This window comes from Oxyura jamaicensis, chromosome 1, assembly GCF_011077185.1.
Source record: "Oxyura jamaicensis isolate SHBP4307 breed ruddy duck chromosome 1, BPBGC_Ojam_1.0, whole genome shotgun sequence".
NCBI classification, from domain to species: domain Eukaryota; kingdom Metazoa; phylum Chordata; class Aves; order Anseriformes; family Anatidae; genus Oxyura; species Oxyura jamaicensis.
In genome coordinates, this window is record NC_048893.1 from 150,354,952 (window position 1) to 150,370,945 (window position 15,994).

The following is a 15,994-nucleotide window of genomic DNA, read 5'->3' on the forward strand; positions in this document are numbered from 1 at the left end:
GTGCTCATCCCATTCATCAGTTTGTATCAAGGAGGTTTTAATTTGCAGGTTATCATGAAGCATCAGCAGCAGTACAGGGGACCCTTTTGCAGTGGCATGTGCAAGTCACACCACAGGCCAGGAAGTTTTTCTCCCCTTGGTGCAAAGCCACATAACTATCGAGCTGCCTTCACCCAAGGAGCAGGGCCCCACTGCTCACCCAGTGCATGCACTGATGCCAGGAGAGCACATGGGTTCAGGTAGCACAGCCCAGAGCTGAGCAGAGCTGGGGCCAGGAGCCTACCCAGCACACCCTGATTCACATTTGTCTGCTATGTTCTGCCTTCAGATACAACTGACAGCACTCTCCTTGATCTCGAAGAAGAGCAAATGGGGTTGAGATGCAGCTTTTAATACGTCTTCTGAATATCCCCTCTCAATATTATAAATATCACAATACTTACTTATCCTAGTTCAGTATGTGGCTGACAAATATCAGTGAAAACACTCTCTATCAGAACAAAATCCTGGCAGCATATCCCCCCCCCCTTTTTTTTTTCCCAAAAATGTCAACCTCAGTTCCACCGAGGAAGGGAGAGGACAGGAACTGGGCATCGTATTGTGCTGGAAGCACCATGAGAACCAGTTACTGCAGTAATTCCCGGATCTGCATTAGGGGCTTCAGCCTCCTGTCCTCCACCAGCGAGGCGCTGCTGGTGCTATAATTCAAATTCCCACTAGAGGGTAGACAAAACATTTCTAGTAAAAGGATCACCTTGGGAAAAAAAAAATAATAATAAAAAATAATAAAAAAAATAATAAAAAAGTATGCGGGAAACCAGTGAGTGATTTGGAAAAGGAAGTCTGGGCTGGAGAAGCAGCAGGGCACAGAAAAAGGAAGATCAAAAGGCTGTTTATACCATCCACAAGAGCAAGGTGGGAGCATTGTTCCAGCTTTTTCCAAAGAAACACAATCTGTGGCCTATACTTTTAAATCAAGTACGGCTAGCATGCCTATGTGGTTATAAACATGTAAATTATCATAGATCAAATACAGCTGATATTGTCCCCATGGATGTTATCTTACAAGCAGCGATAGGGACCATTTAAGCACAGCAAATGGTTAGAAAGGATAAATGCAGGGAGTTAGTTTATCCACTTCAGGGCAGCAGTGAATTCACCCCCTCCTGACTGCTGAGCCAAACACGACAAATGGTGGATTTCTCCCTTTCTCCCTTATTATTGGCCACTCTAGAGTTGCAGGTAATAACAGCTTGTGTTTTCTCATCACACATCTCTCCACTGCTGAAATGCAGTCTTCTCTAAAGCTGGCTGCGGGAGGGGAAAGTGTGGCATCAGCACATCTTTCTCTCCTTGCTCTCCCCAGCAGAGCAGATCTCTCTCCAAGTGGTCTCAGGGTCTGCATCAAAGATACGGGCACTGGGAACAGATCTTTCTCACCGCACACCCTGCATCTCTGAAGCAGGCTTTCACGCTGATTCAGTATGTACCAAGCCAGGGAAAGCAAATGAGTTCAGAGTTTATTTTCTAATTTAGTCCCAGATCTATAAAGATGGCATAAGACTGAGAAGCACCACCTAGGTGAGTTAAATGACATTTGTGAATGCTGAGCAGCTCTTTGATTTGAACTTCTTAAGTGTAACTTGTTTAGCCATCCACTGTTTTCCCAGAAAATGCCCAGTGTTCAAACAGAGGCGCCCATCAATGCAGCCCTGCTTCCCTCTGGGTGCAGAGCCAGAGCTCCTGGGGACACGCACCAAGAAAAGCCCTCCTGCCCTGAAGGTACTGTGGCTGGGACAGCTCTCACACTGGGATGTGGAATACTTTCTTCTCCCTGATGTTAGAGGCCGAATTAATGGCACTTTGGGACAGGCACAGCGGTGTTTCCTACTGCAAGAGCTGTGCTGTCATGTCTCATCCCAAAGTAAAGGTGGGTTTTTGAATTCAAGGAGTGTTGCCCCTTCACTCTGGATAGGCCACACCTGCTGACACGGTCTTATGGATGGCCACCATTCTCCCTCCAGTCAAACGAGCTGACCAAATTGGGAGAGATGTGACACTATGGGCAGTAGTCTCCACAGTCATCACATCAAAGCAAAATAGGAGGTGTGTCTGGAGACGGTTACATCGGTGGCCCACGGAGAGGAGCCCTTCAGGCAGCAGCATGTGTTTTCACCATCCCAAGACACGTGAATCCATTGTAATGGGGTTTTCACAGCACGTCACTGGGAGGGAAGGAATAAACATTAATCCTGAAATGCAGTCCTGACAAATAAGGTTAAATTATATATTCCCCGTCTGACTTTTGGTGTAATGTTTGGATGGTACTTCTGCTGGATACCAGCAATGGCTAGGGAGAGGTATCTGGAATTCAGCACAGGGCTGTATTTGGTGTCTTCTAGACCACCACAAGTGATCAGATTTCTCTACCCTGAAGTTATCAATACCTCTGCCACCTGTCCTTGCTGTGATAACTGTGAGAACTACCTCAAGTGATGTACTTCCCATGCAAAAATCTCCTCCTTCATCACTCCTAAGGAAAAGTTATGTAGTACTGAAGAAAGAGTTTTTGTTCTACAAAAGTCTGTGCCGGTGGGTGGAAACTAGCAAATTTCTCTTGCAGGGAGTCAAGAAAGTGACTTTGGTCACAACCAGATGGATCTCAGCAGGTGTTCTTTCACCACATTTTTTTGTCTCAGGGGAGCATTTGATTTTAAATTTTATACAAATTCTCCTTTTCTTGCATTATCTGAAAAATATTGTAGTACAAAGAGATGACCTTTAGTCTGGACACTTTTATGTATTCATTTTTGAGGCCTCCTGGAGAAATTCAAGGCGTTCCACTGGTTTAACAAAGCTTAAACCACGTGTCTGGCTTCAGCTGTACAGTAGGTCCTTCTTGTTGCTGTCTTTCTGTGGTTCATGAAATGCATCATCTCTTCCACACAAGTTTCCACTCTAAACCTTTCTGCTCCTAGGTGGACAGTGGAGGTTTTTGTACTTCTGCTTTGTGAGCCAGAGATACCGGAGGGAGAAAAGCCACATTAAGCAGCTTCTGAACCGGGTCTTCAAAGAAACAATAAACTGTACCACTGCCGAACCTCTCTTTCTATTGCTTGCACAGACCTCTATAGCAGACAGCTTATTTTCCCCCACCCTGGCATTCAGAGCCCATATGATATTCTACTGCCTTGTAACGACATCAGCAATTTACCCTTGCTGTCCAGGAGACATCAGCTCAATCCAGGTGCTACCACGTTAATGGTGAGGGTTATCTTTGCACAGCAACCATTGAGGGTGGGAATTAGGAAAAAATTACCCTGTCCAAGATGAGCGATCCATTTTCTCTCAGAATTAGGGCTGGCTTCTCTGTATTTAGTTTATCGGGGGAGAAATTAGACATTCTGATTTCAGACAATAAAAAAAAAAATCCAGCAGAATGCCTTTCCCTCAGGAAATGCTGAGTCAACAGAGTCAAAACGCTTCACATGAATGTCTTGAATCTATCAAAAATGTTGACAGAAAGCAGGTAGGCAGCATCCAGGGTAGCTACCAGCCAGAGAAGCAGTCCCACATGGAGAATGGGAGAGATGACAATGATGGGATGGAGAAGACTGCTGGCCACAGAAGCTGCTTAGTCCAGCATGGTCCAGCTCCTCTCATGGGACAGAACAGGTTTCTCTCTGAAGTGCTCCATCAGCATGGGAGGGGGACACAAGAAACACAAAATATGATAATCTGCTGCTTCTCCCAGATTTTACACAAAAGCCTGTGCTGCTGGGCTCTGTGGTTGAGCTGCTACGCCAGACATAAATAATGCTGTTGGGAGTTTCTAGGAGAGAAGTGCAAGGCCCTGCTCCAGGATGTTTAGCATCACAAAAATTTCCATCCAGGCCCAGATTATGCAGTGAGCTCACCCTTATTATATTCACTAGTGATTTGGGCAATGGGGTAGAAAGTATACCCTTTAAGCATGCAGACGACAAGATGACTGCCGGCATGCTGGAGTACAGCATTCGATTCAAAGCAATTTACAGAAATCGGAGAAATGGTCTGAAAAAAACAGGATGCAATTCAGTGAGGACAAATGAAAAATTTATGTTTGTGGGAAAATAACCAAAACTGCACAAATCAGGACTATCTGCTTAGGCAGCAGTACTGCGGTAAAGAATCGAAGGTCTATGCAGATCACAAGCTGAATATGAGTCAAATATGCTGCAAAAAAAGGCAAACAGTAGAGTGGGATGTGGAAATAAGAGTACAGAGTGCAGGACAGTACGAGTAACCCTTCTGCTTTGGTAACGTGTCTGGTGAGGTGGTGCAACTGGTCTAACTCTGCACTTCAAGAAGGGAGGGGATGGGGTGGACAGAGGTTCAAAGCAAAGCCAACAAAAAGGAAAAGTTTGTGGGACTGGGATTTGTTCAACATAGAAGAAGCAGCACTGGAGGAAAGAAGACAGAAACCTTCGTACCTGTAGCCAGAGAGCAGGATGCCCCTGGCTGGGACTAGCTTGGGAAGATGTCAGACATGAGGCAACATGTGCTGTGAGCACAAGAGTGGTTTGGTAGGGAGGAGATTTGAGAAGAGGTTGGAAAAAACATCTGCTGGGACTGCCAAGGATACGACCTTATCTGGGGCAGCAGACAGGCTCCTGAGGAGTTTCCTTCCACCCCACCTCCTGCAATGCCAGAAGGCAAAGCCCCTTTGAATCGGGACACAGGATTTCAGGAGAGACAGGCAACTCACTGCACGCACCAAGATAATCCTGCGGAGGGGAGGTGTCTGCGCTTGGCTTGCTGCACTGACAGTGCCATTGCAGGGCCAGATGCTCTGCTGATGTGAATTAACTTGGCTCCAAAGATGGTGGCAATACACCAGTTTACACCTCCTTAGAAAATTATGTGCAAAATCTAATGCAAACGCCCCCCATTAGCAATTCCCTCGTCAGGTTCTAGCAGGCCATCAGTCATGCCAATACGCAGCAGGAGGATTGTATGTTAGGAAAATGCAGAACAGTGGCTACAACGCTTCCCCTGACCCCAAACACTATATCTTTCATCTTAATGCCAACAATCAAACCGTGGCTTTTGAAAAAGAAAGAAAAAAAAAGAAAGAAAGAATAAAAGTTAGGGTCAAGCACACAGAGCTTCTTCTGTCTTTTATTTTCTATTTTCTTACTTTGGAGAAGTGAAATCTGTCATATGGTGCTGTGATTTCTTCACCGTCTCCCTACTATTGCCAACTTTAATAGATACCTTCACAGTATTTATAATAGGCAGTGCCAGCTTTGAGAGCAATGACAAAAATACACTGCATAATTATTCTCTGCCATGGAGTACACACAGGGCTTGCTTGTGAAGTTAGGTGGGGGCACCGTTTTCTGCCAGCTCTCTGCTTGGGCTGAGAGAGCAAGGTGCACACCCTCATCTATTTGCTAGGCATTTTCCTTCAAAGATTCTTCTCCAGCAGGAACCAGTCCCACCACAGACCAGCAGCAAAGTGCTACTTTCTGAGTTACATGGCTCTGATTTTCCTGTGCTCCACAGTTTTTGCATTTGGCCTATGTAAACCACCACAGCTTGTTCACTGCTCTCGTCTTCAAAAGGACAGAATGACACTCGCATGTGCTGAAGTGCTGGTGTTTTAGCTGAAACTTTTTCCCTGATGGAGACAAATGGAATACATCAGCTTATGGCAGAGATCTCCAGCTGACTAGGCATGGCAGTTAAGCCTGGTGCTTTGTTTGTTCAAGTCCTGCAAATCTCAAGAGTGGGAGCAGGAGATCTGACCAAAGCCCAGGAGTGACCATGAAGCTCTGGGTGAAAGCTAGCATGGAAAGGCAAAGCAAGAGAAAGATTCAGCAGGAAAAAAAAAAAAAAAAAAAAAAAAAAAAAAAAAAAAGCACCTCCCTTTTGTACATTTGATTTAGATGAACCCAAAACAATCTGAGGAAAAAGGCTAGATTTAAAATAAAGATGAAAGCATGAATTCTACAGGCTCAGCTTGTAGGAATTATCTCCTTGAAAGGCTATTTCAACAATCCAAGCCTCCACCCAGTCTGAATTGCTGGAGAGCCATTTATTTGCTCAAGGATAATAATGCTTAGCACTTAAGCATCATTTAAAGAGCGGGAGACTCTTCCAAAGGCAGGGCAGATTCTTGCTGAGTGACTCTCAGGGGGACCCAGCAGAGCACCCTGAGAGCAGGGGAGCAGAGGGAGCTGCCTTCAGAGATGGCATGTGAGGGTGCACATGGTGCAGTCCATGGTGGGCTGAGGGCAAGAAAAGTCCCAGACACTTGGTTTATTAGCCTTAGGGGCAACAGGATGCTCCAAGAAGGTAGGCATCTTCAGCAGCTTTGGGTTGCCTTGGTCTAACTGGTGCAGTGATGGTCTGAGAAGCCACTGCAATCTGAAATCCAAAGAAAAGGACCAAATATCATCCCCTGAGAGGTGGTGGGTGCAGGAAGGAGCAAGCTGGGGGATGACGGTAGCAGGGCTGCAGAGACCAGCACAGGAACACAGTGAGGGGTCTTCTGCACAGCTAAGGGCTGGTGTTAGCTGAGGAATGAGCACCTGGCTAATTGCAAAACTAATTTCTGCGTATATTAAATTCACATGTAGATGGCTGTGATGGTGCAAGTCATCTGAACACGAAGTTTTGTTAGTGGCATAAAGCAAAGGGCAGACTTCCCTTCACTTGCCATAGCACCCTGCAAACAAATTACAGCAGTGATGGCAACACAAGATAATATATCTCCAATGACTGCAAACTTGATTGGACACTGGAGGCCACATTACCAGCACCCTTTGCTGAATCCTGTACTGACATGTCACTGCAAGTCAAATATGCACATCTCATCTCAGAAGAGTTTAGAGACTGCTTTGTCTTTGCATTAAAAAACAATAACAAGGCAGCAAATCAGTCCTCTCTGTTTTCAGACCAACTAAGCTGGCATTTCAGGAAATGCCCCATTACCTTAAACAATTACAACCCTTGCCACTTCTTCGATTAATTTAGTTCATGTTTTAATGTCTGCTGGGAAAACTTTGCCCAGCACAGCTGCTATATAAGACTGCTTCATAGCTGGGTGCTCCCACAGCATTTTTTATTCACCAGTTTATGGTCTTGCCCAAGCTGTACCAAGGTACCTGACCACATACTGGCTTTAAGCAAGCAAATCGTCCCATTGCCTTTCTTCTCTCCACTCCCCATGGCTCAACACATCTCCCAAAAGTTCAGTGATCATCTGAGGGCTTCAATGGGTTTTGTCTTCTTCTGTGCCCTGTAGTCAACAAGTACCGGTTCACTTCAAGGACTGGTGTTAGCCATAAAATTGTGCCTCAGATCCATATAGGCTATTTTTGGAAGTGTATCGAGCTACTTCTGTTCAGCTGATGTGGCAGCACTGCTTATATTCCAGATTATACATGCAATTTTCTGAAGGTAAAATATTATTTTCCAGAAGTTTTCATTAACAGTCTCCATTACCTACATAATTGGATGGCAGCATTTAGAAGTGATTAATTTAGACTTAACACACATTTAGGGATTAAAAAATGCTGCCCTTACCAGTCTGTCTCAGGGGAGAAATGTGAAGGCAGAGCTGGAGTTGGTTTTCCCGTGTGATGAAGATGCACAGTATCATTGTCAACAGAACTGAGCATCTCTTGATGGTGGTCTGATACCAGCTGTAATTAGGTGTTCAATCACATACAGAGTAAGATCAGCCAAACAAATGCAAGTCTGCTAAGGGAAATAGCCTGTGGAAAGATTATACATTTGCTGAACCAAAAGTAAAATGTATAATGAAAGCTCATAATGCTCTGGAGCCTAGCACTTGCCCAACAAACTGTCTATTTTCCTACACTGCAATTAATCAGAGTTATCCTTGTGATTCCCACTGCACCACACTGTGTGCTGCCACGTCTGAAGGTCTGACCCAAAACCCAGGGTCACCGTCAGGAGCCTTTCACTTACACCCGTTGATTTTAGATCAGATTTTTTTGAGATGAGAATGGCCCCTGAGGTGAAGGAACAGCTTGTCAGCCCTCACACCTGCAAGTCCTAATTACAGCCAAGTCCAGCAGTGATGCTGAGATATCACAAAAAGCCCTGCTATGACCTCTTCTGCCCCGATGCCTGCAGAAGCTAACAGCCAGCCCATGCAGAGGAAAGAGTCATTGTTTGCAACCAGCCACATGTGATTTAACAGAACAAAGCAAAATAAAAGCATTGGACTTTGTTCTCCACTTCTGTATTCTAGACCACAAGTTTTTGAAGCAGACTGTGTGCTCCCGATACTCGAACTCATCTCTTGCCCTGTGTGCCCTCTTCACCCTGCCATCACAGAAGGAAAAATACAACATGTGTCGTGCTCTCCCTGATAGCTGGCCCAGCCTATAGTATAAAGCTTTAAGAGGAAATATCTAGTTAATAATCCTGCTACCAAATCATTCCCATTTCCTTTCTATACAGCGACCAAGGGCAACAGTTATATACGCACGTGAACTCTGCAGGATTTTGCAATGGTTGTTTCAGGGAAGGTGCAAATAGCTTCCTTTTTGCTGTTGGCTGGTTTTTGCAATTTTTCTCAATGGTCACCAGGTTAGGGAAAATGATAGCACATGTGACAAATCTACCTACCATGCAACCTCACTGCCAGCACAAGTTGGTCTGCTCCTGTTGTCCTCCTGTTGCCCCTGCCCAGTCCCCATCACTGGAGCCAAAGCATTCACAGGAGAAGCCACAGCCACTCACCGATGTACCAGAAAGGTAACCCAGGAATAAGAAAACTGGTTTGTTTTCAATCAGATCACTGAGCCAACACATCCCATGACTGCACCACAAATGTTTTTTTTAAGATGAGAGAAGAGAGGTAGTGCTGTCAATGCTTCTGACAGCAGCCTGCAGTTAGGGACACTGAAGCCAGCTGTGAGACGACAGGGTGTTTTGATTTCTACCTGCTGCTTGTGGAGGGGAGCTGGAAAAATGTCCCTGCTTTTGGTAAGAATCAGACTGGTCTACCTATAGGCAAGCCTAAAAGATCCATGGAAATGAGGTGGAGAGACTACTAGTGAGGAGGAAAGACCTCAGGCTGAAGAGATGAAAGTCACGTTGGAGTGTCAGTCTTCACTCACAGAGCTCCTGCACAACACCAGGCAAGTGATGTTCAGGCATTCACAAGCGGATGTGAATTGTTCCTTTGTCCTGACACAAGGGTCTGGCCCGATCAATGGCTGCAAAACAAGCCAATGTTTCTGAAGGTCCATGCTCGGTGAGGAGCTGATGAAGCTCTGGGGAAGGGTCACGTGAGGTCTGGGGCAGGTAGGAGGCAGCACAGTCCTTTTAGCCACAAATTAGACAAGCTTTGGGTAGGCTAAAGTGCACAGCTTGGTCTCCAAGCAGAGATGCTCTGAATGACCTCACAGTAGTGCCACTTTCTTGGAGCTGGTCTGAAAAATAGAGGTTTTGTTCTCTTTTCCTGCCCATGGAGGTGACCCCAGAGCCTGTTCAAAACCCCATTGCCCTGGATCCCTGGCAGCTACCACCATGGTGCTGGAAAAGCCCACTTCCATTTCATGTAAGGCACCGCCGCCACCAAGGTGGGATAAATACCAGCCCCTGCTGCATGGGGGCATAATGGATTAAGAATTGGATGCATTAAATGATCCCTAGCTATAATTAGCTCCCTCTGTGCTTATTAGGCCACAGCCTCATACCAGTGATTTCTAATAACACGTGCAGTGTCTAGGAACAGGGTAATAACTATTTAAACAGTTGCTGATCCCCAAGCTGGTACATGACAATGTATTTTACAATTATGGAGAAACTTCAGACATTTTCAAAAGTGCTCTAGTCATTGACCTAGAGAAAAGCTTGGTCAGATGAGAACAGAATAATAGTAACAGATAGATAATGTTCTAGCTGTCAGGCTGCTGCTCTAGTCTTAATTGTGCCCACTACTGCTCTTTCCCTAATGTATGGCTAGCAAAACAAATAATATTCTCCCAGCTCAGGCTGATGGTGCAGGCACCCAAGAGAGTCAAAATGGCCTTCCTAAAAATATTCTTATCTATATGGTTCTCCACAACTGCACTAACAAGCCTACTCTTTAGAGATGAAATCTGGATCATACACCTCATCACTGAGTAGGCCCTATAAGATGTACCAGGGCTACAGGGCTGCACAAGGATGGGCAACTGAGGCCTTTCTGTAAGGACCAGGCTGCAAGAACAGGGATTGAAGCCTACAGTTTAAATATGCAACATATTATGTTTTTTTTTTTTTTTTCTTTTTCTTTTTCTTTTTTCTTTTTTTAATAATCTCTTTTGATCTTGTTCCTCGAGCTAAGGACGGTCATGAGATTTTTATTCAAGAAGAGTCTTTTGGTTCAAGAAGCATGGATGATTGCAGCTCTTGATAATCATGAAGCCCATAAGCAAAGGCTCAAAAGAAAACAAGTTTGCAACTTCAGCCATCTCAGTAGTAACGGGCCAGCATTAATTGTATATAATCTATTCACCAAAAACAAGCAGAAAGTATGACACAGTTCCTGAAAAGCACATCATGCCAAAACTTCATTTCTTAAATGAGGTGAAAATTGGACTTTGTTAGACATTTGTTTTTAATGCAGAAGCAGTATGTCATAATATTTTTCACCTAACCTTGAAATGGCAACACGCCTTATTCAGTTTGGTGATCAGGTTTCGCTTCACAGGAACCAGAGAATAAATTTAATTTTCTCCTTTACAAACACACGGATGCACGCATACACTAATTTAAATGTGATCAGCTGCTATTTGAATACTACAGGGCTACCTCAGCACACAGAACTGCTGCCAGAAAAGCATGATCTGTCCTCGGAAGGCAAGACAGCATGAGGGACCGAGGGCAAAAGATATCTCCTGCAACCACACAGGTCTAAAAGCTGATCCCTAAGCCAGTGGCTGATGTTTTACACCATTCTCCTAATTTACTGCCACATGGAGTCTTGGTCTGCCAGGGAGCGAGTGTATGTGATTGCAAAGCCGTACTAAGACCTGTTTCACTGTAAGGAAGACATAAATACATTTCATTTGTAGTGCTCTTTGCTCACAGCAATGAAAGGGAGAAGCAGAATTGCAGGTTTTCAGGTAAGCAATATTTCTCCATTTTCAGTTTGGAGGGTTCAAGGTTGCAGAGAAGAACAGATCAGCAGTACAAGGAAACTAAACTGGGAATGAATCAAACATTATAGAAGATTTTGTCTAGCTTTATTTAAAACATATCAGTTAAAGATATAAATGTGGGTGACAGTTGTGTCACCAAGCAGCAGAAAAGAGATAAAATGTGTATATCCCTAGCTTTTGTCTGACCATTAATCTGAATTTGTTTAGAACAAGCCTCAGCTTTTACCAAATACATCTTATAGCAAAGCTGCTGTACCTGAGCTAATGTTTGTGTTAAAAAGTATTACTCTGTTAACTAAGTTATGGGGACACTGTTCAAATTTCTCCCAGCAGCAGTCCTGAATAACAAAATGATATCCATCTTTCTGACTGGTTAAGATGAGATCGTTGCTGTTGTGTTACAGCCTTAATGACTAGCTTTGTCAGAGAAAATCTGTATGTTCTATCAGTCTTTGGGATAATGCAGAAACTGCCATAGAGGCAATATGCTAAATGCTGCTAAATGAATCACGTCAAAAACTAATTCTATATAGAGGATTTCCAGGACGGCAATAAGGTATAATAATGGCTTCATCATGGTTGTTCAGTGTAATACTGGTTTAACATAAAGGCTGTCTTTCTGAGACAAAAGAGGGGAATTTGGGCTTGATAGTACCCTGTCCTGCACTTTATTAAGTCACTTAAAACTATTTTCTCAGATGGACTAGTTCAGGTTCTTTAGGAGTGGTTCTCACCTGAGACATTGAAGACCCACATTTTTGCCTCACTTGAGATATGTAAAGGCTAGACATCCAATTCCATCTCCTTGGGCTGCTTTTGTCATCAATAGAGACAAATATGTATACCAAAAGAGTAAATCATTTATCTTAGAAACTTCTCTTATGGGAAGATATATTATGCCCTGGAGGAACCTAGATCTCTCAATGATAAAGAGGGTCTTAGGATGACTGGCTCCAGTTTAAATGTCTATGTTTTACAAGTCTGAGGTTAGATGAGATAATTTTGTCCTTGGTTACCATTCCCTCAGGTTAAAACAGTACCCAGAGAGGTTATGTCCTGAACTCACTTTGGAGAGATCCAAATTGGCCATGGCAGATCAGAAACCATTTCAGAGACAAGTCTATCTAGTTGCAATTCACATGAAATGGGAGGCAAGAGCAATGCCTTTAGTCAGTATCTGTGCTTTCTACCTTTATTCTGCTCTTTGAGAAACACTTTTTAGTCATTAAAATCAGTTTTATGCCACTATGTCACTAACAAGATTGCTTTTTTTTTTTATTTTTATTTTTATTTTTATTTTCCCATGAAATGCACTTCTTCCAGTTTGATACTCTGATGACTCCAAGAGAATAAGATCATATTCAGGGGACAAGCCATTACTGTCTGGTTATGGGAGAATCAGATCCTGAGATCTCTATCTGAGCCCAACATTTTTTGATTTTCATGAAACTAGACTACTGTCTCTGATTTCATCATTACAAATCACTGATTAGCTCACTTTTGAAGATAAGATGTGGGTACAGCTTTGCTTTCTGAAAGGCTAAGGCTAATACAAAGTTTTGTAAAATCTAAGCCCAAACTTTCTCTAGTTTCCTAAAAGTCTTCTTTCTGCTCTTGTAGGTTTGCGGATAAGCAGCATCTTCAGTTGTCACCTTCCTTGCAGAAGATTAAATAAAGCAAAGGTAAAATTAATCATTATCAAAATTAAAGGAGGGGTGGAGGGGAAGGAGGGGGAAATTAAATTTGGAGTGGGGGATCTATGTAAAAGCTTTGTATGTTAACATATCCCTGTTCTTTCCCCCTGCTGTACGTTTTTTAACATATGACATTTGCTCCAACGATGGAAAATTTAATTGAATTCGTTTGTCCTAACAAATCAGTTAAAATTAAACATCTGATTTTTGTAAAGCTTTACGAAGGTTTCTTCAAACATGGCACCTGAAGGCACAGACAATTTTACTGCTCTGCCAGGCCACGCAGACCCTTTGACAACATGCAAGGATGAAGATTTCTTACAGGTGAAATCGTACCTCTCTGTCCTTTACAGCCTAATCTTCCTGGTGTGCTTCCCAGGGAACATTGTGGCCATTTTTGTTTATTTTGTCAAGATGAGGCCCTGGAAAAGCAGCACCATCATTATGCTAAACCTGGCAATCACTGACCTACTGTATGTAGCTACGCTTCCTTTCTTTATACACTACTCTGCTAATGGAAATAACTGGATTTTTGGAGACTTCATGTGCAAGTTTATTCACTTTGGTTTCTACTTCAACATGTACAGCGGTATTATCTTCCTTAGCTGCTTCAGCATCTTCCGCTTTTTGGTAATCGTCCACCCAATTAGATGCGTTTTCATTCAAAACCGGAGATGGGCAGTGGTGACCTGCATAGTAGTTTGGATGATTTCCCTGGCAGCCGTCAGCCCCTTGGGCATCTTAATTGCCACTAAGCACATGGAGAACAGGACCATCTGCCCTGACCTGTCTTCTGCTGAGGACTTTGACACTAGTCGATGGTATAACTGGCTGCTGACGATGTTTGGTTTCTTCTTGCCCCTGCTGACGGTGACTCTGTGCTATGTGCTCATTATTTATACCTTGGCTACAGGGCCCCACACGCAGACTTGCTACAAGCAGAAGGCTCGCAGACTCGCCATCGTCCTCTTGGTGGTCTTCTACGTGTGCTTCCTCCCCTTCCACATCTTTCGGGGGATTCGGATCGAGCTCCGAGTGCGAGCAGCTAGCTGCCACTTCAAGAATACAATCCTTTTTATGCTTATTTTAGTTAAACCTTTAGCAGCACTAAATACGTTTGGAAACTTACTGCTCTATGTGGTGACAGGAGACAACTTCCAGCAGGCGATCCTCTCACTCAAGTTTTGGACACACAAGAACTTGAAATAGGAGAGATTGATTCCATAAAAGAACTACGGAGGAAAGGTCCAAAGCTGCCCCAAACCATCTCTCTGCCATCACAGCACACAACTTAACTTTGCTGATGCCAAAAAAGAATTTATCCACTCTGTGTTTTAGATTAACACATTTATTGTCATCAAAAACAACCAACCAACCAAACAAACAAACAAAAACCACTTAAAATGTAAAATAAAACTTTAAATAAAACACTAAAAAAATCATCAACAATTTTGCTGGATTTATTTCTTGAATTCTTAGTGTTTCTTCGCTTGTTAGTGGCAGATTCACATTGAGGATAGGATTAATTTAATTTAATTTTAGTAACTCAGATATTAAGTGTCCCATCTAAGGTAGGTGCCCGCCTTTGACTTTCATTACTAGGTTAAAGGTTTGAGTACATGATCTTAGAGGTCTTTTCCAACCTAAATTGTAGAATCATAGAATCATTAAGGTTGGACTCATTCTACTGTTCTATGACTTCTTTTCTAATCAAAGAAGAGGGGTAAGATGCTCCAGAGGGCAATTCATCACACCAGTCTTAGACCTGCAGGAGGGTTTGTCTCAAATCCCTGGAGACCTTGACAGGATAGGTATCTATATATAAGCTAATCACCTTGGCCTCCATTTATAATTTTCCATTATAGAGGAGAGAAATGAGTGGTTTTAGAGTGTGATTCACCTAATTATTCTTGATGCCTGAATTTAGACAAGATGAATCATGACCTAGAACACCTGTTTCTCAACATTGGCCATAAAAGGTAAGTAATCAGGCACGGACCCAAATGTAGATGGGTTACTTTTAGAAAGTACATAGTGGGATGTATTACTCTCCAGAGGTGGCTAAGAGGGGAGCTTACACAACAAGACCCTAATCAGTGCCTTCAGAGATCTCTTGAAGATTAATGGTGCAATAATACAAGACTGTTCAGATTAGGATTTAGATTTGGTTTAGATCAGACATTAGGAAGAACTTCTTTACAATGAGGGTGGTGAGGCACTGGCACAGGCTGCCCAGAGAAGCTGTGGATGCCCCATCCCTGGAAGTGTTCAAGGCCAGGCTGGATGGGGCTTTGGGCAACCTGGTCTGGTGGGAGGTGTCCCTGCCCATGGCAGGGGGTTGGAACTGGATGGTCTTTTAAGGTCCCTTCCAACCCAAATCATTCTGTGATTCTATGATAAGTGGATGGATGCATAAATGGCCCAAATCCATGGACGTTTGCCTGCTTCTTTACTCAACGGATCTCTGCTTCATCACACAAGACCATTGGACTTGATCCTGAAGGTCTTTCCCAATCTAGATGATTCTATGATTCTAAGGAACAGCTTTGGGTAATAACGTACCTGATGAGCAAAATGGGCCATTTCACAGGAAAAGAAAATAGACTCATAGGAAAATACAAGTCTAATACTTGCACACACCAGCTGAGGAACCCCAGACAACAGCAGTACAAAGCTGTTATCAGCATAATATTTAGAGCTCCAAAGTATGACAACAGAGTGATTCATCTATCAAGGTTTTTAACACCCATATTTCATGTTTCATTACTTTTACTCTTCACTCCAAAATGTTCATTAATCAATGGCAACCCACACTGCTGCAAGGCTTTCATGAGACCCTTCTCATTGTGCAGTCCTTCTATGTGTGGCCTTGTCTTCAAGCAACCACCAGGCCATTGTTCCCACTACACACATGCCTGAGTGACTGGCAAATAGTCTGTAACTCATCTGTGGCATGGGGAGCTCATTCATTTCCCCTCTCAGCACCAGCAGCATCAGCACCTAGGGGAGAACAGCAAGCAACAGAAACAGCAGGGAAAGGAAAGCATATGAGAAACCATCCCTGGCATGCTAAGAGAGATGGGGAAAGGAAGAACAGTGTTCATCCAGGTTAGAGGAGAAAATGGGCTG

The 15,994-nt window shown here is 43.5% G+C and overlaps 1 protein-coding gene across 1 annotated transcript; it reads left to right on the top strand.

The window, feature by feature from the left end:
• Positions 1-12,822: 12,822 nt before the first annotated feature.
• On the top strand, positions 12,823-14,204 carry LOC118160940 (2-oxoglutarate receptor 1-like). The gene is made up of 2 exons (XM_035316036.1): positions 12,823-12,853; positions 13,081-14,204. The coding sequence occupies exon 2, from the start codon at positions 13,103-13,105 to the stop codon at positions 14,072-14,074; it is 972 nt and encodes a 323-aa protein (XP_035171927.1). The 5' UTR covers positions 12,823-12,853; positions 13,081-13,102; the 3' UTR covers positions 14,075-14,204.
• Positions 14,205-15,994: the final 1,790 nt, after the last annotated feature.